The sequence below is a fragment of the Bufo bufo genome, chromosome 10 (assembly GCF_905171765.1).
Source record: "Bufo bufo chromosome 10, aBufBuf1.1, whole genome shotgun sequence".
Taxonomy (NCBI): domain Eukaryota; kingdom Metazoa; phylum Chordata; class Amphibia; order Anura; family Bufonidae; genus Bufo; species Bufo bufo.
Window position 1 is genome coordinate 66,407,873 of NC_053398.1, and position 26,684 is coordinate 66,434,556.

The 26,684-nt window shown below is 44.0% G+C and overlaps 1 protein-coding gene across 1 annotated transcript in view; it reads left to right on the forward strand.

The window, feature by feature from the left end:
• LOC120980051 overlaps positions 1–22,168 on the forward strand; it is a 67,889-nt gene extending 45,721 nt beyond the window's left edge. The window contains exon 9 of the mRNA XM_040408920.1: positions 21,958–22,168. Coding sequence (XP_040264854.1) covers positions 21,958–22,168 — 211 coding nt within the window. The remainder of the gene's footprint in view (positions 1–21,957) is intronic.
• Positions 22,169–26,684: the final 4,516 nt, after the last annotated feature.

Sequence of the window (26,684 nt, forward strand, 5' to 3'; positions counted from 1 at the left end):
ATTAAGGGATCTGGCAAAATGGGGCTACAGCAAATAGCTTTGTCTGTACCCAGAGAGGATATATATGACAAATTATCAATCTATCCAAATACCAGATAACAACAGCTCAGAAATCTCTCCTGAGCAGGGGTTTAACATTCTCCCCAATACCACAATGTGATAAGTTCTTATGGATTAAGGATATAAATCTTTTTTCACGCAAGCTGGCCCTACATAAAACACACAAACAATCTGAGGCAGATATAAGTAGGATATTTGAAAATGAAAAAAGAAGTGTTGAAATATTGGAGAGTTTGATTAGGGAGAATGAGGGAGATAAGAATACTCTGGACCCACCATTTACTTCTCTAAAACCTATATCTAAAAATACTTCACCTTTTGCACAATTTTAGGAAATAAACACTTTTGTATAGTTGGTAACAAGAGATATAAAAGGATTAAAAATGAGAAAGGATCATGCAGCATCTAATCTAAATCCTGATGAACATCTTTCTTTAGAGGAACTAAAACCAATGAAGACATTATAATTAAACCCAGTGACAAGGGGGGGGGGGGATATTCTCATTCAAGACAGAGAAGATTATGTGGACATGGTCCTGAGACTACTCAGAGATAAAAAAAAAAAAAAAACATAGGGTACTCCAAGAAAATCCTACAAGTAAATATTTGGAAGAATTGAAACATCTCCTGATGGAGGCAAAAAAGAACAACCTAATCACAAAAGATGAATTTCTATATTTGTTTAATGAAAATCCAACTATTCCAACCTTCTATGCCCTTCCCAAGGTGCACAAGAACAAGGCACCGATTCCAGGAAGGCCTATAGTCTCTGGCAATGACAATTTGACACAGGGGATGAGTATATATGTGCACCAAATACTGAGGCCCTTTGTTACATCGTTACCCTCATATATCAAAGACACCAAGGATCTTCTTCTTAAGATAAATGATATTACAGTGACATCCGATATTTTATTGGCGAGCTTGGATGTCGAATCTTTATACACTAATATACAGCACCATCTTGGCTTACAGGCAATAAAATCATTTTTGAGCAGTAAGAGCACAAATTTTGAACAGCACAATGAATTGGTTTTATCCATGTTAGAGTTTATTTTGGAGCACAATTATTTTAAGTTTCAGGAGCACTTTAATAGACAAATCAAAAGGGACCGCAATGGCTTGTGCCCCATCCTATGCAAATCTTTTTTTGGGGTAGTGAGAGGATCACTTGGTGTTCACGGAGGGGATGTCATCATACACCTGCCACATAATATTCAGGGGCAGGTATATAGACGACATCCTCATCCTATGGGATGGAGGACATTCACTTTTTCATGAATTTGCCCAGACATTGAACAACAATGATATAGGCATAAAATACACATGTGAGATCCAGGAAAGGGAGATCTATTTTTTGTATCTTAAAATACTAAAAATAGAGGAGGATCACTTAGATACTGAGATATACAGGAAACCGACCTCTACAAATAGCTATTTACACTGGACCAGTTGGCACCCTCTCCCTCTCAAAAGGGGGATTCAGGTTAGACAATACCTGAGAGCTCGGAGAAATTGTACTAATGATATGTCATTAATTAAAGAAAGTAATGATCTTTTTCAGAGATTTCAAGACAGTGGATATCGATACGTCCCCTTAAAAGAAAACAGACATTTTGAGCAGCTCTCACCTGCCAGGGATTCCACTGTTATAGCACGGAACAACTCCTTCACCCGAATCAGGAGAAATATGGAAGTATAGAGAAAAAAGAGGTTTTGTCAAGCTTGTAGTTGTGGTAATCCAAAGACTTCTTTATTGAATATTCAGTATAAAATCCAGGTACAGAAAGCAGAGTCTACATGTTTCGGGCACAATGCAATCTTAGCCCTTACTCATGACTGTTTCAAATACACTGTGAGTTACTTTTGTAGAGAGGAGGGGGAGGATCCCTCACCTGAAATAATCAGGCTGAAATTCAACCCCTCCCTTCCACAAATGTGTACATAGGTAAAAACATGCCAAAAGACAATTCATATGGTCCATAAAACAATAGATTGAAGGAAATGGGAAATAAAGGAAGAGAAGAAGAAAAGAAATAAACTGTTGATTAATACTGCAAAATTAGATCCAGTCTCTTTTTTAAACCTTGAGGCTGGCGACTTTCAAGTCGGAAAATCCAATATGATTCTCTGTTTAAGAGTTTCCTTTTTCTGTCGCCACCTCTTATTGGTTTTTTAACCTTTTCAATGCCTTGTACTGACATATAGGAGACATCCTATGTCTCATACCGCACCATGAGAACCCCAACATATCTGCGGCAAGTCTCCATTTTGCCATGGTACATGGTGGTGATGTCTCCTATATGTCAGTACAAGGCATTGAAATGGTTAAAAAACCAATAAGAGGTGGCGACAGAAAAAGGAAACTCTTAAACAGAGAATCATATTAGATTTTCCGACTTGAAAGTAGCCAGCCTCAAGGTTTAAATAAGAGACTGGATCTAATTTTGCAGTATTAATCAACAGTTTATTTCTTTTCTTCTTCTCTTCCTTTATTTCCCATTTCCTTCAATCTATTGTTTTATGGACGATATGAATTGTCTTTTGGCATGTTTTTACCTATGTACACATTTGTGGAAGGGAGGGGTTGAATTTCAGCCTGATTATTTCAGGTGAGGGATCCTCCCCCTCCTCTCTACAAAAGTAACTCACAGTGTATTTGAAACAGTCATGAGTAAGGGCTAAGATTGCATTGTGCCCGAAACATGTAGACTCTGCTTTCTGTACCTGGATTTTATACTGAATATTCAATAAAGAAGCCTTTGGATTACCACAACTACTAGCTGGACAAAACCTCTTTTTTCTCTATAGTCCCCTTAAAAAAGCCTTCAGTGGGGCTAAAAACACTATGAGGGAGGACTTATTAAACCCCCCCCCCCCCCCAAAAAAAAAAGATATTGACATTATCAGATGCATTGGCACTTTTGATGGCTATAACAAAGAAATATATCAGATTCTAAAAAAACACTGGCATATCATACAATCAGATAGAGAACTGAAACTAGTTCTCACTCATAACCCAAGCATTACCTATCGTAGAGGTTTAACTACCTCACATACGCCCATAGGATTTAAACGTCCTATGGGTGGATGTTTATCTCTGAATAGACATTCTGGAACGACCATTCAGAGATGGCAGCTGCACGCTAATCTTGCAGCTGACGAGCGGGGGGCCCGCTGTCAGTAACAGCAGGGCATCCCAGTTCCCAGGTGTCCCTGCCTTCTAGATTGCTGTATACACAGCGCTCAACGAGCGCTGTGTATACAGATCAGGAAGCGCTATGCGCCAGGGCCACCAGGGTCGGGAGAGGGTAGCAGCTGTTGGGTCTTCCATAGACCACGATCAGCTCTGTACTGAGGCTGTACAGCATTGTATTATGCTGTATAGCCTCTCTGGGGGCTGTATTTCCCCCCGCCAATAATGAGCCCCTACATAAAAATAAAAAAACCTATAGCTCTCAGAACATGGAAACATTAAAACATCATTATTTTGTTTCAAAAATGCTATTATTGTGTTAAAGTGAAATAAATAAAAAAAAGTATGCATATTAGGTATCGCCATGTCCGTAACAACCAGCTCTATAAAAATATCACATGACCTAACCCCTCAGGTGAACATCGTAAAAAAATATATATAAAAACAGTGCCAAAAAAAGCCATTACACCTTACATCACAAAAATTGGAACACCAAGCGATCAAAAAGGCGGATGCCCCCAAAATAGTTCCAATCAAACCGTCACCTCATCTGGCAAGAAATGAGACCCTACCTAAGGCCACTTTCACACTCGCGTTTGGTGCGGATCCGTCATGGACCTGCACAGACGGATCCGTTCAGATAATTCAAACGTCTGTGTTGAGGAAAGTGTTGGATTTAAATATATGTGTATATATATGCCCTTACATATATGCATATGTATTGGCCCTTTTGCATGGGCCGATCCAGGTGGTATAGGTGTATACATGGAGATGTATGTATGCCCCCTTGTCAGCATACATCTCTATGTATAATATATCCATATGCAGGTGGGCTTATTACTGCCCATTTATGCCCCAGAATTATATTATGTATATATACATGCAGGTAGATGTGCCCCAAACATGTATATGGATGTATATACCTAAATGTGGGCCCAGTATATGGATCTGTCCAGGTTGTGTGAATGTATATACATGTATACCTAAGTGACCCCAGGTTGGGTGGGTATATATGTATATACTGATATGATCCCCAGGTTCTGTAGTCTGTATATATGTGTATATATATATATATCTAAATATTTATTTTGATCAGCCTGGTTCTGTTATGACGTGGGAGTGTGTGATTTTATGGTGTGGCAGCTGGGGGGGATGCTCTCATTTACACCTTGGGCTTTGATTCAGTTCAAGCATTCCGTCACACGCCCACGATGATGTTATCACCCTCCTGTTGAAGGGGAGGTGGGCTGCTTTTGGGCTATATTAGCCGAAGCCAGGACAGAGGCGCGCTCTCTTGGAACTGGACTACAAACAGAGACACATGGGAACAGCTCACTGAAGGAAGAGAGGCCACATGCCCCTGGAGATGGCTGAGTAACCATTTCCCTCTAGCACTGCATAACCCCTTCATTACCCTTGCTCCACCAACCATCCCCTAACCCTGGCTGCTGACCTCCTGCAGCATTACCCTCAGCCCTGTACCCTTGAGGCAGCCCCAGTTACCCCTGTAGCTGCCCTGTTATCCTTTAACCCTTCACTGCTGCCTGCTTACCCCAGCAGTAGCTGAGTGTGTGTGTCAACCCTTTGTCTACCCCGTAGGGACAGTGAGTAGCCAGGCGGGTGGGTTGCTGCTAATGAATGTATGTAAGTGTATTGTATAGATAGTGTGTGGGATGGAATTGGGAATTGTGTATTGTCTAGTGTAGTTAGGTTTGTATTGTGTTTTACTGTAGTGTTATTGCTGTACTGTGGTGTGTGCGTCTATATGTATATATATTTATAACCATTGATCTATAAATATATATAGATATAGCGTATAATTAGACTTGTATTATTGTATTGTATAATAAATACTTTATTGTTCATATACAGCGTATAGTGTTTTTAGTAGTCGCCGCCGTAGTATAGTAGTAAGTCATCACTAGACGACTCACGCCTATTTATGAATATTAATTATTGAGATTTGCATAAATATCAATAATTAATATCCCCTTTAACATTGGCGAGTCAGGCCCACTGCTAGGAATTTGTATCTGTGTTTGGTTTTGATGAGAAAAATCGCTTACACTGTGAACTAGGCAGGCGGGAGGGACGTGGTCAGTGGATTCTGAGCGTCCATAGCCTGATAGTTCGGACAGGTAAAGCGTTTTTCTCAATCAGAACTAAACACAAGGCAATTTCTACAGCAGAGAACCTAAAATCTTTCTGATTTTTGTGTATTAACGATTTTCTGATTGCCTTGCATGCCCACTGAACACTGGAGATAAGTCGTTACATGCGTGACTGAAGAGAGGACTATCACCGTCGGAGCTGAACAGAGAAGTCCGGCTGGATGGGAGAAGGCGTTAAAGGACCTCCTCCACGCAGCACACAAGGGACAACAAAGGACAGCACCAAGGAAGATGGCCTCTCATCAAGACGTAAGTATGGACTTCTCCACACTACACTCCCTAGCTAAACACAGCACATTTAACCCCATCCTCCCCACCACTTACAAGACAGCAGAAATGCTGTGGTCCGATTTGTTAGCACAGGCTTGTAGTTACGACAAGCTATTTGTTAACAAACAGACGGTGTTGAACAAGGCCACCAAACGGCTTCGGATGCTAGCCAAACTTGTGCATACATTTGAGGTTAGCATCTGCAGGCCAAAGGAAGTTGCACTGGTGTCTCGGTCAACGGAGACAATTCCTCCGAACATTCACTGCCAATGCTGTGCCAGTAATTCGGACCAGGTTTCGGCATTGCAGGCACAGCTGGCAGAGAATGTGCAGTCTACTGTTGACTGAGATGCGCAGGTGGCTAGGATAGAGTCACAGTTAGTAGAGCTGCAGAGGCAGAAGTAGGAAATTGAGGCTAAGTTGACTCAGTCTTATACTGAGGTCAAGGCCTTCAACGAGCGGACTGCCTCTACTGACGTGACGGTAGCCAAATTGAAGGCTGAGGTTGCTGTAAGGTCCCAGCTAATGTCTGGCATGCAACAGGTTATCACCAATTTGGTGCCGGCCCTTTCTTTTTCCGTAAAGTCAGGGTCGGAATCTCCCAAAACTTTGCCCTGTGCAGGGCAAAAAGGGGGGAGAGTAGTCTGTGACCGGTCAAATCATCAGATCAAGCCAGTCCAGGCTAACAGAGATTTTTCCCTGACTTTGGGAAAAAGAACTGTTGTGAAGAGTGTGTCCCTGAGAATGGAACAATTCAGGAGAAGGGAGCATGGCTGCAGTGTAGACAGACCTGGGCCATGCAGAGCAAACATCAGATGTTTTGCATGTAGTGGCCTAGGTCACATAGCGAGACACTGCAAAACAGATAGGAACATAACACACAGGACAGGAAACCAAGTCACGTGTTTCAGGTGTGCGAACAAAGGACACATTGCAAGGAATTGCCCTTGTGCAAGTAATTGCAATGTGTCCAACAGTAGTATTAGCCAGGTAACAAACTGTGTAGTGGGGTCTAGTCAGCTTGGCCATAAAGGAGTTACCTCTCGGCAGCATCAACAGCTGCTGAGGGGTCAGAATGGCCAAGCTAGGCTAGGCAACATTTGACACCCCTGTACTATTTGTTACACCATTTGTTCCCTGTGTATGTCCATGTTGTGTGTTTTTGTTATCTGTTTGTAAGTTTTCTTGATGTTGATGGTGGTGGTCTTTGTCTACGAATGTGTTCCACCATGCTGATTTTTGTAGTTTACATTCCTTGCTGTAAGTCCAGTCGCTGCTGTTTTTGATTTATTCTTGTGTCTCCTTTGAGTAGAACTTTGTTATACTGTGGATCGAGAAAATTGTTGGTTTGCGGAATGGGTGACATTGGAACACAGTTAAGTGGGATGTCACGATAAGCAACCAAGGTCTCTGATCGATACAGGTAACACTGTTTTGCTCAAGGTTTTCGGTAGGGCTGTGTTACACTGGGGACTGGGGTGGACAGACAACATTGGTTTAATGTTATGCTGCGCACTTAATTCTAGTCCGTAACAGGTAACACAGCTCTGATGGGGATTGGACACAGAATGATTGGCAGCAGAGTGTGGACTGTGTTCTTGTGTTGTGGAGTCCTGGAGAGCCAGGGCATGACCCATGCCATTGATTCTGTGGGCCTCCACAAGACAGGATCACAGGGGGAAATCAGCATGGGTACACATGAGTGGACGGGGATACGGTACCATCAATAACAAGATGGTGCTTTGTCCACAGCTCACCTCTGAGATCCTAACCTAGTAGGGTGGCCATCCTTATCTGTTGGTGCAGAGGGATGTGTAGCAGAGGACACGATCCTCTGAAGGTAGGGTGTTCAGACACCAGTGTTAGTATAGCGAGGGGTCCTGTGAGATAAAGGGCAGCCCAATGCCTTTCTCTACTCATGGGTCAAAGGTATTGGTGCTGGGATTTTGACATCTAATTACACCGTGAGGGGAGAAATCCCCCCAGGAGCGCCTGGTATTTTCTTCTGTCATAGGTGTGCTCACTATGGAGCAGAGCAAAAACCCAGATGACGCCACAGAAGAGACTAGCTATCCCCCTGACACTTTTGTGAGGCTCCAGAGGATCCCACTGGATTTTGGCAATCAAGCGACCTTTGTTCAGAGGTTTTAAAGAGATGGAGGACTGTGCCACAATCCAGTGGGAGCATTATCTCAGACTCTGGGGAAAGACTTGGAGATGTTCAGTTGGAAGAGCTTATTCAGCTACGATCTCTTGTTTCACCCAGTGAAAGTTCTTCTGGTTCTGGTCATCATCATCTACATGGGACTGTGTATCGGAGGGTCAAGGGACTTATTGACCAAGCACACCAGAACCAGACAGAACTTTACCAAACTAACCGGAGGAGGAGGCTCAGGACATAACTCCAACATAGTCCTGTAGCCAGACATCTTATGGACACACTTTGTTTCCTATGAGGGTTCGGGACGTATAACTTGTGCTATCCCAAAACCCCATAGTACTATGTACATATATTGATTTTGTATGTTGGTCGATTGTGTACCCATAGACACTCTAGGTACACATGTGTGACAGCCTATACCCAGGGAAACTCACCCAACGCACTGAGTGAGTGAGTTATAATTTGGCTGTACACATTTGCATCCTATAGTCGTTTCCTATTGACACGGGGGTCTGTGACCTACCTGTGTCTTTGGAGGTGTAGAGAGATAGGCCAGGTTGCATGAGTCTCTATGGGTACACACATTAAATGGAATTTGGTGGTGTTGGGAGGGATGTGACCTGTTTTTGTGTGAATGGGAAAAAGAGTAGATTCCCTAGGGACAGGCCCCCCCTCCTTTACCAAATTATTTGCAACTTTAGCCCCAAGAACGGTGAAGTTTGTAAGGGTTGGACTGAATGTCAGTTAGTGCGGTGTTCTTTCCCGCAGTTAGAATTTAGGTACCATGACATCACTTCTTACCAGAAATTCTGACCTGCCTTGTAAAGACCTACATATCCGTCCATGGGAGAACCTCCCCAACAACCGATTCTTCAATCAAGATGGAAGAAGCAGTGTCGGAAGAAAAGTTGTGCCGTTACTAACAGGAGGCCATTCCACGGTTGACCGTACTACCTGGATACCATGTGGGTCAAGCTATCCCAGAGTCTGACTAAAAAAAAAGACGACAATGGGGGCGGTGGCGGGTACCTGAAGATCGACACTGACAGCAGAAACGAAAGGAGGCTAGTCCACGGTTGCTACGTGGATCGACCCATAGACTGTGAGGGTGAAGCCATTCCAGAGTCATTGGGAGTGGCTGATACCTGAAGATCGACACTGACAGACCGCAGACCAAGAAAGTTCGAGAAGACGGTGTATTCTGTGGATGGAGACGCCTGGTCACGTTGAAGGGCAGGTCAGAGATGTTAGTGCACGATGGGTGATGACTAGGTACCTAAGGGTCATATTACTTCAGTCCTTCCTGAACTGTCACCAAGAGTGCGGTTGAGGAGGCAAGTACATCCAAACCCTTCCCCCAAGAAGTTGATTGTCGTGTTCCTGACAACAGGGGGATTGTTGAGGGAAGTGTTGGATTTAAATATATATGTATATATATGCCCTTACATATATGCATATGTATTGGCCCTTTTGCATGGGCCGGTCCAGGTGGTATGGGTGTATACATGGAGATGTGTGTATGCCCCCTTGTCAGCATACATCTCTATGTATAATATATCCATATGCAGGTGGGCTTATTACTGCCCATTTATGCCCCAGAATTATATTATGTATATATACATGCAGGTAGATGTGCCCCAAACATCTATATGGATGTATATACCTAAATGTGGGCCCAGTATATGGATCTGTCCAGGTTGTGTGTATGTATATACATGTATACCTAAGTGCCCCCAGGTTGGGTGGGTATATATGTATATACTGATATGATCCCCAGGTTCTGTAGTGTGTATATATGTGTATATATATGTATGTATGTATATATATATATATATATATATATATATATATATATATATATTGATCAGCCTGGTTCTGTTATGACGTGGGAGTGTGTGATGTTATGGTGTGGCAGCTGGGGGGGATGCTCTCATTTACACCTTAGGCAGGAAGTCCTTTGATTCAGTTCAAGCATTCCGTCACACGCCCACGATGATGTCATCACCCTCCTGTTGAAGGGGGAGGTGGGCTGCTTTTGGGCTATATTAGCCGAAGCCAGGACAAAGGCGTGTTCTCTTGGAACTGGACTACAAACAGAGACACATGGGAACAGCTCCCTGAAGGAAGAGAGGCCACATGCCCCTGGAGATGGCTGAGTAACCATTTCCCTCTAGCACTGCATAACCCCTTCATTACCCTTGCTCCACCAACCATCCCCTAACCCTGGCTGCTGACCTCCTGCAGCATTACCCTCAGCCCTGTACCCTTGAGGCAGCCCTAGTTACCCCTGTAGCTGCCCTGTTATCCTTTAACCCTTCACTGCTGCCTGCTTACCCCAGCAGCAGCTGAGTGTGTGTTAACCCTTTGTCTACCCCGTAGGGACAGTGAATAGCCAGGCGGGTGGGTTGCTGCTAATGAATGTATGTAAGTGTATTGTATAGCTAGTGTGTGGGATGGAATTGAGAATTGTGTATTGTCTAGTGTAGTTAGGTTTGTATTGTGTTTTACTGTAGTGTTATTGCTGTACTGTGGTGTGTGCGTCTATATGTATATATATTTATAACCATTAATCTATAAATATATATATATATATATATATATAGCGTATAATTAGACTTGTATTATTGTATTGTATAATAAATACTTTATTGTTCATATACAGCGTATAGTGTTTTTAGTAGTCGCCGCCGTAGTATAGTAGTAAGTCGCACGTAGTGTAGTTCAGTGGAGTGTATAGGTAACAGAGGTACTTAGCTGGTTAACCTAGCTAGGTAATTATATTTGATTTAGGCATAAATAGGCGGAGTCATCACTAGACGATTCACGCCTATTTATGAATATTAATTATTGAGATTTGCATAAATTCCAATAATTAATATCCCCTTCAACAGTCTGCATCCATTCAGAACTGATCCGTTTGTATTATCTTTAACTCCTTTCCGGCCGCCTAACACACGGATGCGTCCTGGCGGCGGTCGATTCATTCCTCCTGGACGCATCCGTGCGTCATCTCGCGAGACGCGAGATTTCGGTCTGAGCGCATTGTGGGCCGGCAAAAGTTAAAGAACAATTTCGTCACCAGCCTGCCAGCCAATGATCGTCGTTGGCAGGCTGGCGATTTTCAAAAAATCAAATCAGAAGCCAACTAACACCTTATATTTATAAATATAAGGTGTTAAATGGCTTCTGTGCTCCTCTGCTGGTCCTTTTCGTCGGTTGGTCCCAGCAGAGGAGCACACATCACAGTGAGTAGCCACCAAACACCACACTTAGCCCCAGATCACCCCCCATCACCCCAATTAACCCCTTGATCACCCCTTGATCGCCTCTGTCAATCACCTAGTGAAAGGGAAAAAAGTAATCAGTGTAAACTGTCACTTTTTTTTCCCACTGGTATTGACTGATAGATTTAGGATAGTTTAGGCCCCTTGGTTAGGTAGTTAGCGTCGGTTAGCGCCCAGCCCACCGCAGTCACTGATTCGCTGATTAGCGTATCGCTAATCAGCTTTTGTACTTTTATAGTATCTGTAAGTGATCAAAACTGATCACAGTCAGATCTATAATAGTATTAGTGTCACCTTAGCTCGCCCTCCACCCAAAACGCAGTGTTTGCCCGATCAGGCCTGATCAGTCGCCCACACGTGCGTTCACCTACGCCCGCCCCGCCGCAGTGACAAAAAATATATATTTTTTTGATCACTGCACAATCACTTTACAAGCGCTGCGGCGATAAAAAAACCTGTTTTGATATTTTTTATCAATCGCAGCGGCCTCCGGTACTTCGCTAGCCTCCCATTTGTAAGACAAATGCTTTTTTTCTTGGGTAGTCTCAGGGAATACCCCTAAATTTAGTAGTCCAAATGTCAAACAGGGGGTATTCTTCTGAAGAGGCCTACAGGCTTCTGACCCAGTCGGATGAGGAATGGGAACCCTCATCTGACGAATCTAGGGGGTCAGAATATGAACCTGTAGAAAGCAGTGGCAGTCTGACCCAAAGTTCGGACGAGGAGGTTGAGGTCCCTGATAGCACCAGGCGTACCCGGCCCCGTGTCGCTAGACCACAGGTTGCGCAGGATCCGCTTCAAGGGCAGCAGAGTGGGGCTGGCGCTGTCGGATTACGTGGTGAGGCATACACCAGCAGCGCAGCCCATCCTGGACCTAGTACCAGCACTGCCGTACAACATGGTGAAGTGGCGAGCACCAGAAGGGCAGTTGAAGCTGGTACGGTGGCACGTGCAATAGTTACCCCGTCGCAGCCACCGCACAGACAGGCCCGTAGAGCCCCTAGAGTCCCTGAGGTGCTGGCAAACCCTGATTGGCAGTCCCCAACTTCAGCTGCACCTGTAGTCCCCCCTTTTACCGCCCAGTCTGGAGTTCGGGTTGAGACAGCTCAGATCGGTTCGGCACTGGGATTTTTTGAGCTGTTCTTGACTGCGGAGCTCTTGGACTTAGTCGTGGCAGAAACAAATCGGTATGCCACTCAATTTATAGCCGCCAACCCGGGAAGCTTTTATGCCCAGCCTTTCCGGTGGAAACCAGTCCAAGTTTCCGAAATTAAAATTTTTCTGGGCCTTCTCCTCAACATGGGTCTAACCAAAAAGCATGAATTGCGGTCATATTGGTCCACGAACCCAATTCATCACATGCCCATGTTCTCTGCTGCTATGTCCAGGACACGATTTGAGACCATCCTGCGTTTCCTGCACTTTAGCGACAACAGCACCTCCCGTCCCAGAGGCCACCCAGCTTTTGACCGGCTCCACAAAATTCGGCCCCTCATAGACCACTTCAACAACAAATTTGCAGAATGTATACCCCTGAGCAAAACATCTGCGTAGACGAGTCCCTTATACATTTTACCGGGCGCCTTGGCTTCAAACAATACATCCCAAGCAGGCGCGCCCGGTATGGGGTCAAATTGTATAAGCTCTGTGAAAGGGCCACAGGCTATACCCACAAATTTCGGATCTATGAGGGTAAAGATCAGACCCTGGAGCCGGTCGGTTGCCCTGACTACCTGGGGAGCAGTGGGAAGACAGTCTGGGACTTGGTGTCACCCTTATTTGGCAAGGGGTACCATCTTTATGAGGACAATTTTTATACAAGTGTGCCCCTCTTCAGGCATTTGTTCCTAGAACAGATTGGCTGCTGTGGCACCGCGCGACCTAGTCGCCGGGGCTTCCCCCAACGGCTCGTTACCACCCGTCTTGCAAGGGGGGAGAGGGCTGCCTTGTGTAACGAAGAACTGCTTGCGGTGAAATGGAGAGACAAGCATGACGTTTACATGCTCTCCTCCATTCACGCAGACACAATACAAATTGAACGGGCAACCAGTGTCATTGAAAAGCCCCTCTCAGTCCACGACTATAACCTTCACATGGGAGGGGTGGACTTCAATGACCAGATGTTGGCTCCCTATTTAGTTTCCCGACGCACCAGACGCTGGTATAAGAAGGTGTCTGTATATTTGATTCAATTGGCTGCATATAATAGTTTTGTTCTCTACAGTAAGGCTGGGAGAACAGGACCCTTCCTCAAATTTCAGGAAGAGATCATCGAGAACCTCCTGTATGCAGGAGGTTCCGTGGCCCCATCCACCAGTGTAGTGAGCCGTCTACACGAGCGACATTTCCCCAATGTCGTTGCTGGTACCTCAAGGAGTGGAATAAGGCGTGACACCCGCTATTTCTGTCCTGACTGCCCTGACCAGCCTGACCTATGCTTAGGGGAGTGTTTCCGGAAGTACCACACACACAGGTACACTTAGCATAGGGATTGCATCTCACAGGACAGGCACACAGGGCTATTAGGGCCCTTACACTCACAGCTGCTGCAAACCTCTACTTTCACCTGGGACAAAGTGCATAATGTACTTCGCCACATCTTTGGGCGATTTGCGCTTTGCACATTGTCCCATGGGGAAGGAGAGGTTTGTCCTATAAAGGTAAAAAAAAAAAAAAGATCACCGGTAAGCAAAAAAGTTAACGTTCTGTTCAAAAAGTTAAATAAAGTTTATATGTTCCGTTCAAATTTTATTATAAAGTTAATAAATTTATTGCGTTGCGGTCTTTTTTTTTTTTTTTTTTTACCTTCCAGGTGGACCAACCGATCGACTAGCTGCAGCATTGATGTGCATTCTGACAGAAGCATTGCGCTGCTGTCAGATTACACAAAAGTCGGTGTATGCGGTGCTGCAAGACGAGATTTCTCCTCTGCAGTAAAAGATACGTTTGCCGAGGCATATGAGCTGAGGGGGAGGCGGTGTTCATATACTTTGGCAAACACTTTGTATATAAAAAAAAATAATAATAATCCCGGCAATGATTTATTCATTCACATCAATTGATGTGAATGGAGAAATCTGGTTTGCCAGGGCATACGGGCTAAGTGGGTATGGATGTTGGGCGGAGCTCCTATGTCTTGGCAGACGCCTTTCCCCTCCTTTTTTTTTTTTTTGGGCAGAGATTTTTTCATCCACATTGATCGATGCCAATGAAGAAATCTGTGCCGTTCATTTTTTCTTTCAGCCCAGAGGCTGAACGGAAAAAAAAAATCTCATTACCCGTATGCTCAATATAAGGAGAATAGCAGAAACTCCTAATGCTGGCTATACATGTAATGATTGCAGAGACCCTCAAATGCCAGGGCAGTACAAACACCCCACAAATGACCCCATTTTGGAAAGAAGACACCCCAAGGTATTCGCTGAGGGGCATATTGAGTCCATGAAAGATTGAAATTTTTGTCTCAAGTTAGCGGAAAGGGAGACTTTGTGAAAAAAAACAAAAAAAAAAATCAATTTCCGCTAACTTGTGCCCAAAATTTTTTTTTTCGATGAACTCGCCATGCCCCTCATTGAATACCTTGGGGTGTCTTCTTTCCGAAATGGGGTCACATGTGTGGTATTTATACTGCCCTGGCATTTTAGGGGCCCTAAAGCGTGAGAAGAAGTCTGGGATCCAAATGTCTAAAAATGCCCTCCTAAAAGGAATTTGGGCCCCTTTGCGCATCTAGGCTGCAAAAAAATGTCACACATGTGGTATCGCCGTACTCAGGAGAAGTTGGGGAATGTGTTTTGGGGTGTCATTTTACATATACCCATGCTGGGTGAGATAAATATCTTGGTCAAATGCCAACTTTGTATAAAAAAATTGGAAAAAGTGGCGGAAAATGATGATTTTTTTTTTTTTTCTTACAAAGTCTCATATTCCACTAACTTGTGACAAAAAATAAAAACTTCCATGAACTCACTATGCCCATCACGAAATACCTTGGGGTGTCTTCTTTCCAAAATGGGGTCACTTGTGGGGTAGTTATACTGCCCGTGCATTTTAGGGGCACGAATGCTTGAGAAGTAGTTTGAAATCAAAATGTGTAAAAAATGCCCTGTGAAATCCGAAAGGTGCTCTTTGGAATGTGGGCCCCTTTGCCCACCTAGGCTGCAAAAAAGTATCACACATCTGGTATCGCCGTACTCAAAAGAAGTAGGGCAATGTGTTTTGGGGTGTCTTTTTACATATACCCATGCTGGGTGAGAGAAATATCTCGGCAAAAGACAACTTTTCCCATTTTTTTTATACAAAGTTGGCATTTGACCGAGATATTTATCACACCCAGCATGTGTATATGTAAAATGACACCCCAAAACACATTGCCCAACTTCTCCTGAGTACGGCGATACCAGATGTGTGACACTTTTTTGCAGCCTAGGTGGGCAAAGGGGCCCATATTCCAAAGAGCACCTTTCGGATTTCACCGGGCATTTTTTACACATTTTGATTTCAAACTTCTTACCACACATTTGGGCCCCTAAAAGGCCAGGGCAGTATAACTACCCCACAAGTGACCCCATTTTGGAAAGAAGACACCCCAAGGTATTCGCTGATGGGCATAGTGAGTTCATGGAAGTTTTTATTTTTTGTCACAAGTTAGTGGAATATGAGTCTTTGTAAGAAAAAAAAAAAAAATCATCATTTTCCGCTAACTTGTGACAAAAAATATAAAATTCGAGGAACTCGCCATGCCCCTTGGGGTGTCTTCTTTCCAAAATGGGGTCACTTGTGGGGTAGTTATACTGCCCTGGCATTTTCCAGGGGCCCTAATGTGTGGTAAGTAGGTAAATGACCTGTGAAATCCTAAAGGTGCTCTTTGGAATGTGGGCCCCTTTGCCCACCTAGGCTGCAAAAAAGTGTCACACATGTGGTATCGCCGTATTCAGCAGAAGTTGGGGAATGTGTTTTGGGGTGTCATTTTACATATACTCATGCTGGGTGAGAGAAATATCTCGGCAAAAGACAACTTTTCCCATTTTTTTATACAAAGTTGGCATTTGACCAAGATATTTATCTCACCCAGCATGGGTATATGTAAAATGACACCCCAAAACACATTCCCCAACTTCTCCTGAATACGGAGATACCACATGTGTGACACTTTTTTGCAGCCTAGGTGGGCAAAGGGGCCCAAATTCCTTTTAGGAGGGCATTTTTAGACATTTGGATACCAGACTTCTTCTCACGCTTTGGGGCCCCTAGAATGCCAGGGCAGTATAAATACCCCACATGTGACCCCATTTTGGAAAGAAGACACCCCAAGGTATTCAATGAGGGGCATGGCGAGTTCATAGAATTTTTTTTTTTTTGGCACAAGTTAGCAGAAATTGATTATTTTTTTTTTTTCTCACAAAGTCTCCCTTTCCGCTAACTTGGGACAAAAATTTCAATCTTTCATGGACTCAATATGCCCCTCACGGAATACCTTGGGGTGTCTTCTTTCCGAAATGGGGTCACATGTGGGGTATTTATACTGCCCTGGCATTCTAGGGGCCCTAAAGCGTGAGAAGAAGTCTGGAATATAAATGTCTAAAAAATTTTACGCATTTGGATTTCGTGAGGGGTATGGTGAGTTCATGTGAGATTTTATTTTTTGACACAAGTTAGTGGAATATGAGACTTTGTAAGAAAAAAATATATAATTTCCGCTAACTTGGGCCAAAAAAATGTCTGAATGGAGCTTTACAGGGGGGTGATCAATGACAGGGGGGGTAATCAATGACAGGGGGGTGATCAGGGAGTCTATATGGGGTGATAACCACAGTCATTGATCACGCCCCTGTAAGGCTTCATTCAGACGTCCGTATGCGTTTTGCGGATCCGATCCATCTATCAGTGCATCCGTAAAAATCATGCGGACATCTGAATGGAGCTTTACAGGGGGGTAATCAATGACAGGGGGGTAATCAATGACAGGGGGGTGATCAGGGAGTCTATATGGGGTGATAACCACAGTCATTGATCATGCCCCTGTAAGGCTTCATTCAGACGTCCGGATGCGTTTTGCGGATCCGATCCATCTATCAGTGCATCCGTAAAAATCATGCGGACATCTGAATGGAGCTTTACAGGGGGGTAATCAATGACAGGGGGGTGATCAGGGAGTCTATATGGGGTGATAACCACAGTCATTGATCATGCCCCTGTAAGGCTTCATTCAGACGTCTGGATGCGTTTTGCGGATCCGATCCATCTATCAGTGGATCCGTAAAAATCATGCGGACATCTGAATGGAGCTTTACAGGGGGTTGATCAATGACAGGGGTGTAATCAATGACAGGGGGGTGATCAGGGAGTCTATATGGGGTGATAACCACAGTCATTGATCACGCCCCTGTAAGGCTTCATTCAGAAGTCCGGATGCGTTTTGCGGATCCGATCCATCTATCAGTGCATCCGTAAAAATCATGCGGACATCTGAATGGAGCTTTACAGGGGGGTGATCAGGGAGTCTATATGGGGTGATAACCACAGTCATTGATCATGCCCCTGTAAGGCTTCATTCAGAAGTCCGGATGCGTTTTGCGGATCCGATCCATCTATCAGTGCATCCGTAAAAATCATGCGGACATCTGAATGGAGCTTTACAGGGGGGTAATCAATGACAGGGGGGTGATCAGGGAGTCTATATGGGGTGATAACCACAGTCATTGATCATGCCCCTGTAAGGCTTCATTCAGACGTCGGGATGCGTTTTGCGGATCCGATCCATCTATCAGTGGATCCGTAAAAATCATGCGGACGTCTGAATGGAGCTTTACAGGGGGGTAATCAATGACAGGGGGGTAATCAATGACAGGGGGGTGATCAGGGAGTCTATATGGGGTGATCAGGGGCTAATAAGGGGTTAATAAGTGACCGGGGGGGGGGGGGGGGTGTAGTGTAGTGTAGTGGTGCTTGGTGCTACTTTACTGAGCTACCTGTGTCCTCTGGTGGTCGATCCAAACAAAGGGGACCACCAGAGGACCAGGTAGCAGGTATATTAGACGCTATCAAAACAGCGTCTAATATACCTGTTAGGGGTTAAAAAAATCACATCTCCAGCCTGCCAGCGAACGATCGCCGCTGGCAGGCTGGAGATCAACTCTCTTACCTTCCGTTCCTGTGAGCGCGCGCGCCTGTGTGCGCGCGTTCACAGGAAGTCTCGCGAGATGACGCATATATGTGTGACTGTGCGCAGCGCTGCCACCTCCGGAACGCGATCCTGCGTTAGGCGGTCCGGAGGTGGTTAAGACACATAAAAATTGCTCCCAAATAAAATACATATATTTTTTGTGGGAATTTTTGCCATTGATCCCCCTCTGGCATGTCACTGTCCATATTGTGGGACTATTTGTGCACTTCTAGTAAGTATTTGGTGGCTGCAAATATGACCTGAACGTTTTTCAGGTTCGCCTGCCATTAAAGTGAATAGGGCTTGCAGCAAACGCACGGTTCGCGAACATTTGATCGCGAGTGCGCGTTCGCGAAACGTCATGAACGGTGTTCGTCCATCACTAGCTGCAGGCACCTTGTTAGCTCAGACTAATATCCAATTGCAAGGGAGACATTAGTGATGAGGGATAAAAAGTGATAACACTACAAGTTTAGGCTTAGTAATATGAGCTCAGAATTAGTAATACCAGCACTATTAGATATCAGTAATTTACCCATCGATAATTGAGTATGTTACTCAGTCAATCACTAATTGCAACAAAGTTGCTAGCTGACTACTTCATATTCCCTTGGAGATATTTAACAAATATCCCTGGTGAAGTCTCAAATGCATGAAAATAATTCATAGTAAAAGGAAAAGACTCACATGGTGACGTAATTTTTTATTCCTTTTTTGGGGGCAATTTAAAAAGGTCTTAAAGTGAATAATAAATGTGTTTTAAATAAAAGGAAAATGAACTAAAACAGGTATTGGATAGCCTATCTACAGTACTCTAGAATAACCCTGGGTCACTTTTGGGGTCAAAGTATTTTGGATTCATCAGTTGAACTAGACACAGAAACTCTCATACCTTGATGTGACATAAAACGTCCAAATATCGGTGCACTAACATTAGTAAATGTGGGACATATTAGGTTTGTATGGTGTTTGTACATCAGAAAGTATTGAAACAAGATATTTGAAAGTTACACTGTAATGACGCTTTATTATACATATTGGAATATATTCAATTATTACTGCAGGGGTTGACAGTTTGTTTTATTCGGTTTTCCCATCTCATATGACAAGGGGATATGATCACTTAGTTTCCAACCTCTGCGACCCCATGATCTTGAATATGAAGGAGACAAAGTGCTTTATCCAAGTGAAAGGGATTTAGCTGCAATCTCTTTGCACAACCAGATGGCTAGACACGCTACTTTGCACAGTTTATAATGGGATCCAGAGTTCTGTTAGGGTGGCGACCAGTATCCAACGCTGTCCTGGGCAGGTGCAGGCATTGATTCACTCTCCCTGTGTATTAGGACTAGTGTTCAGTGAACAAAGTTAATCCTTCCCTTTTGCTTCCCTATGCTGATTAAGGATTTGATCAGCCTCCCTATTTAGCTGGGCTGTAGATCCATCTCCATGCCTGAGCTTTCTATTGTCTAGTAAACAGCAAAGGAGTGATTTCCTGTTTGACTACCCATGTACCGTATATTGTCTGTCTTCAGTTTCAGGTTCTTGCCTCCTGCCCCGAACTTGGAATATCCATCTGGATTACACACATATTCAGCCTAGCCAGAGCTTTGAATTTTTTTCTGGAATCTGCACATACCGTGGTTCCTCAAGTTACAATATTACGTGGTTTGGTGATTATCATTGTATATTGAAACCATTGTAAATGCGAGTTCACAGGACTGTTTAGCTTTTTGTTCTTTGATCCATCAGAAGAATAGAAAAATAAAGAGAAAAACGAATCCATTATTTTGAGCATCAGTTAAGATCAGTTTCAGCATCTGGTTGAGTCACTTCCATCAGAGTACTGCAAGCAGTATTTTTTCTCCTATCAAAAATAACTAATCTCTGACAGAAGTGACACAAACTGATACTCCAAGAAAGACTGATCAGTTATTTTAAGCGCAAACTGATGCTCAAAATAAAGGATCCGTTTTTTTGTTGTTTTTTTCTGTTTTTCTGACAGATCAGAAGAAATTAAAGCTAAGGCCGGGTTAATATCTGCATTGTGAACTCCCGCACTGTAATCCAGTCACTTTATCCTGCTTTTAGGCGGACAAAAAAAATAAAAAATGTTACATGCAACATTTTTTTGGTCCAGCCAGATTACCGCCAGATCCCATTACAGTAAATGGGGGGTGCAAGGTGGTATCCGGCTTTGCCAGATGCAGTGAGCCCTGCCAGTTTGTTCCTCTGCCGGAGTTCACAGCGCAGATGGTGATGTCAGCCCAGCCTAACTTCAGTCTATAACTCAATGGAAAACCAGTAATTGGTTCCAAAGCCCCAAAAATGACACTCCCAAATAAGAAAAAAAAAAGAGAAAAATAAGCAGACACAGACAGATAAAGCATGCCCTTACATAAAATGGTCAGGAATAGATACTGGAAGCTGAAAATCACCTTCTATGGTCAGGACATGAGCATCTTCGGGGTTAGTATAGTACTCACATATACCAGAAAACAAAGATTGCTTACCGGTAATTGTTTTCCTTGAAACCCATGACAGCACCCATGAGACTAGGACCTCCCATCCAGGACAGGAAACCTGATGAGATAAAAAGGTTCACACCCCCACCACACCTCAGTGATTCTAATGATCAAACCTCCTGAGGCATGCCTACCACCAAAAAGAGAAAAACTTAAAGGGAACCACTACGGTAAATTATATCCCTATCTAAGAGAAAAAAGGTTATTAGGTAAAAGGTACATAGGACCTGCCCTAAATATAACCATTGTCAAACAAATCTTTTTTTTTTTATTTTTATAACATTAAAGGGTTTCTGTCACCAGAAATACCTAATTAAAACTGGCTTACATTAGTGATGTGCTAATGTCCGCTGAAGCTAACTAGCCTATTCCTATCCATGCCCCCGTTACTGCATAAATGCAACTCTTATAATATGCAAATTAGCCTCTAGGAGCGGTGGGGGGTTGCTCCTGCACCTAGAGGCTCCGTTCTCCCACCTCTTTAAAAGTCTTGATTGACAGGGCCAGGCAGCGTTCGCATCCTCCTGCCGGCCCTGAGTGCACGGTAAATCTTGTGCCAGAATTGGGGGGGGGGGGAGGGACGGACGGACTACCACCTGCAGTACTATTCTCCCAAAAGCTGCATCTGACTCTAGATGCAACCTATAATGCATTTAAAAAAAAGTATGAGGAGAGCTCCATGTGACTGCCCTGCAAATTTGGACAAGAGAGGCATCTGCCCTTTCTGACCAAGAGGTTGCAACTGCTCTAGTAGAATGCGCTCCAAACCCCAATGGGGGAGGCAAATTTAAAGATGTATAAGCAAGGGTTATAGAACTCGACCCATCTAGCAATGGTACTAGCAGAGGCCTTGTGACTCATACATTTTCCTTGGAACTGTACTAGAAGATCATCTAATCTCCAGGAAGCCGTAGAATCTAAATGGTCCACTGGTGTAAAAAAAAAAAACCCTGAGGGCAGCGATCTGAACTTTGATAGTCAAGGCTTGTCAAGACCAGATTGTAAGAATTCTAGAACCTTTGGTACATTCGGAGCCTTTAACGGGTCAGGACTGCCTCCCATGAAAATCAGAAAAAAATACTCCATACAATATTTCTTTGAAGTAACTAGTTTCTTGCCTTTCAATAGAGTGGAAACTACATTGTCTGATAAAGCTCTTCTAGACCACATCTGCCTTTCAACCACCAAACCGATAGATGAACAATCTCTGGACAGGAATGAAAGAGTGGCCCCTAATGGGGAAGATCTTCCTGCACTGGAAGGGACCAAGGAAGTTCTACAGTTAATCTCATTAGGCTTGAGAACCAGGATCTCTTTGGCCATTTTAGAGTCATCATAAGTACTCTTCCTCTATTTTCCTTAACACTCTGGGAATGAGACAAAAAGGTGGGAAAGCATATCCCAACTCCTGACTCCAATCCTGAGTTAATCCATCTACTGCTAGTGAATTGTACAAACAATTGAGGGAGAAGAATCTCTCCACCTTTGTTGGCCCTGGATGAAAATTGATCTATCGTGGAAAGACCATACCTCTGGACTATCTGCTGGAAGATCTCCTTGTTCGGGCTCCACTCTCCCTGTTTGAGAGAAGTGCGGCTCAGGAAATCTGAAATTGTGTTGTACTTTCCTTTCAAGTGTACTGCAGATAGAAAAAGCCCCCTTATTTCTGCTATACTTAAAATCTCTTGGGAAAGATGTAACAGACAGGATTCCGGTGCCTCCCCTGGCGATTTATATAGGCTACCGTCGTTGAATTGTCTGAATGGAAAACGATTTCCCTGTGCACCAACTTTGGAACAGCTATCTCTAGAGCCATTTTTATTGCTTTTAACTCCTTGAAGTTGGAGGAAGCTTTCCTTGAGGCTAGATCCCACCTCCCCTTTCAGAACCTGTTCTGGGAGTGAGCTCCCCAACCCCAGGAACTGGCATCTGTGGTGATTACCTACTGATCCTGAAAGGACCGTGGAACCCCTGCAGACAAATTCACCGGATTTATCCACCATAAAAAAGGAAAAGTCTGGCCTTTGAAGAAACGTGGAATTCCCTGTCTAGAAAAAGGGGGCAGCTATCCCAGGACCTCAGAATGTCTGCCTGCAGATCCCTGGAATGTATTTGAGCATAAGCTACTGCTGGAATAGTGGATGTCATCAGACCCAAAAGCGCCATAGCCTCTCTGAAAGAACACAGGTAGGAGAGAAACATTAAACGAGTCTGTTGTATAATCAAATCCCTTTTCTTTATGGGAAGAAAACTCTTCTGCTGACGGGAGTCCAATTGGATTCCCAAAAACACACATATCTGAGGGAACTTGACTTGTTCAAATTTGACTTGTTCAAATTTATTTTTCAACCTAGATCTTTTAAAGTGGAGCAAGGCAAATTTATGTCCTCTAACAATCCCTCCCTTGACTGAGAAATTAACAAAAAGTTGTCTAAATATGGTACCGTAGTGACTCCTTTTAGTTTTACAAGGGCCGCAATCTCAGCCAATACTTTGGTAAATGACCTTGGAGCCTGTGAAATTCCGAAAGGAAGAGACCTGTACTGAAGATGTAGCCATCTCCCTTTTATCCAAACTACTGTCCTTAAAAATTTCTGTTAAGAGCTGTGAAGCAGCACATGGTAGTAAGAATCTTCCAGATCTATGCTTGCCATCCAACAGTTTTGGAAGAATAGACTCGTAGTTGATTTTATAGTCTCCATGCGGAATTTTTTGGTAGCCACGGATTTGTTCCAATTCTTTCGATTCAGAATCACTCTGAACGATCAGTTTGTTTTCTTTACCATAAAAAGAGGGGAATAGAAACCCTTTCCCATCTCTTTCTTGGGAACCGGGCAAACTACTCCCTTGCTCAATAAGGACAGAATTTCTGACTCTAGAGCTTCTCTTTTTACATCTATGGGTGGCTTTGTTTGGATAAAAAAAAGTCTGGTGGCCAAGAAAGGAATTCTATCCGATAACCTCACTTATCACCTCTAGAATCCATCTATTTTAGGTAATGGACATCCAGGCTGGAAGAAACTGAGCTAACCTTACCCCCACACCTGACTTCTGGCGTTATTGCTGCTTGTCTTTAGACTTATTTTCCCGAAGTTTGAACAAGAAACCGCTAGATTTTGTAGGGAACCTCTCTCTTTTATCACTCTGCCCGCCCTACTGCCTCCTGAAATTAGACTGGGCCTTAGGAAAAAAAAAAAAGTAAGCCTTCTGTGGAACTGGGAACCCCTTCTTTTTATCAGAAGCCCTTCCAATAATATTGTCTAAAGAGGGACCAAACACCCTAGAACCTACACAAAGGATTGCACAAAGTCTAGCTTTAGAACCCTGATCTCCCTTTCAAGATCTCAGCCAAATTGCACGCCTGGCCGCATTAGATATAGCCGCTGTCCTAGCAGAAAACCGAACAAAGTCAGTTAATGCATCTGCTAGAAAATTGGCTGCTTTAAGGAAGGTAGGTAGGGAAGAAAGAAGCTCCTCTCTTGGCGTCTTATGTTTAATATGAGATTCTAACTGGCTCAGCCATAATTTTAAGGAACTAGATACCCAGAAAGCAGCAATAGCAGGCCTGAGACTGGTAGATGCAGATTCCCACGTCCTTTTTAAATAAATGTCCACTTTCTTATCCAACGGAACTCCCAGGCATCCTAGATCCTCAAATGGAAGTGCCAATTATTTTGCAACCAAGAGCATCCACTGTAGGGGCCCTATTCCATATATCAGCAACCGACTCCTTAAAAGGATATTTCCTTTTGATTAAGGCTGGATTAAAAAATATCCTATCTGGATTTTTCCATTCCTTCTTAAGGAGTGCATCCATATTCTTATGTACTGGAAAAACCCTATGGTATTTGGGACCTAACCCCCTCAAAACCTTGATCAGCAATCGTTTTTGGTTGCTTAAAGTGTAACTGTCATTCTGTTTTTTATTTTTGTAATCTGTAGGGGCAGTGACACTGATCATTTTTGTAATATACTTTAATTACTGAAATTGTACATTTCTATTAGAAAAATAGCTCTAAAATGGAACATTTTGAGCCTTAGCAATGCTCCTCTGTCTTCTTTTTATATAACACAGTCAGTGTTAAGCAAGTCTCCACAGTTATATCAACAGAAGACAAAGGAGCATTGCTAAGGCTCAAAATGGGCCACTTTACAGCTATTTTTCTAACAGAAATGTACGATTTCAGTAAAGTATATTACAAAAATGGTCAGTAGAACTGCCCCTACACATAAAAAAAAAACTGTTATAGTTTAATGTCTTCTAACTGCATTGTGGCTTTGATTGCCTTAAACAAAAGTTAAGTATCTTCTGCTGGGAATAGGGCCCTCCCTACCATGTCCTCTTCAGAAGAAGAAAATTCATCGGATATATTCTGGCTGGAAACATCAATCTTCCCAGTCAGAGATTTCTGAATCTGTATCTTTACTGTAACTGACCCTTTCTGGGGACAGCGGGCGATTCCGCTTCAGGGATTTAAGAGAGGATCTGACTTCAGATCTCACCAAAGCCTTAAAACTTTTGGGATAAAGACTGATGCTTCTAACACCAATTTATCCACACACCCCTGACATAGAGGCCTAGGCTAGTAAGAAGCAGGTAAAGGTAACCTGCACCTACTACATTCTTTATGCTTAGTCTTGCTAGAAACTTTCTTAGGTGTTTTTGCTACCTAAAACAACAATAAGCAAACAACAACCCAGAGTAATTAGGGTGGATCTCACCATCCATATGCAGATGTATACTTCTCCGCTCCTCAGGACTAGTACCGTGCTTGAAGGCCTTGAGGATTCCAAGGGGTCAGCGCGTACAGAATCTCCCGCTTCTGACATGGTTCCAGCACAGCACTGTGTGAACCAAATGAGAGCTGACTGCCTCCTCCTGCTGCCACTTATAACGCGCCTTGGCCTCCTTTATTACGTAGCCTACTCCTAATCCAGACAGTCAGAGGCCTATGCTTCCTGCAGCGTCCCAGGAAGGGACGGCAGAACACAGGAAGCCGCATATTGTCACCCGCCCCCACGCGCATGCTCAGAAGCGCAACTGCCCCGGCGGCCATGTTTGAGAAGGGAGCGAGCGCCTCACCCAATCGGCTGGACTGGGGGCCATCAGAACACTGCCACAGCGGCCCCCCCAAGAGGCAAGAGAAAAGGCAGACTTAGCCAGACACTCCCAAAGGAGACTAAGGCCATCTGGGATAGGTCCCTTCACGGTTAGTAGACCCAAACCTTCCCCAGCTCCAGGGTGTGAAGCCAAGGCTAGGAGCAAGAGCTCCCTAGGTACATCCTATCTGGAGGACAGGAAACCAGAACTGAGGTGTGGTGGGGGTGTGAACCTTTTTATCTCATCAGGTTTCCTGTCCTGAATGGGAGGTCCTAGTCGCATGGATGCTGTCATGGGTGAGGGGGTAAATAAAATGAAGCTGCTGATCACCTACTGACTAAGGCCTCATGCCCACGACCGTTCCATTTTTTTTTGCGGTCCGCAAACCGCGGATCTGCAAAAAACAGAAGCCGCCCGTGTGCCTTCCGCAATTTGCGGAACGGAACGGGCGGCCGATTGCAGAAATGCCTATTCTTGTCCGCAAAACAGACAAGAATAGGACATGTATTTTTTTTTTATGCGGGGCCACGGAAAGAAGCAATGGATGCAGACAGCACACGGAGTGCTGCCCGCATCTTTTGCGGTCGCATTGAAGTGAATGGGTCCGCATCCAAGCCGCAAAAACGGCAGCTCGGATGCAGACCCAAACAATGGTCGTGTGCATGAGGCCTAAAGGAGATGCTCATCCTGGCACAGACAGAGGGCTGTACAGAACATGTAGCACTGCAGAGAAGCTACTAGGCAGCCAATACAG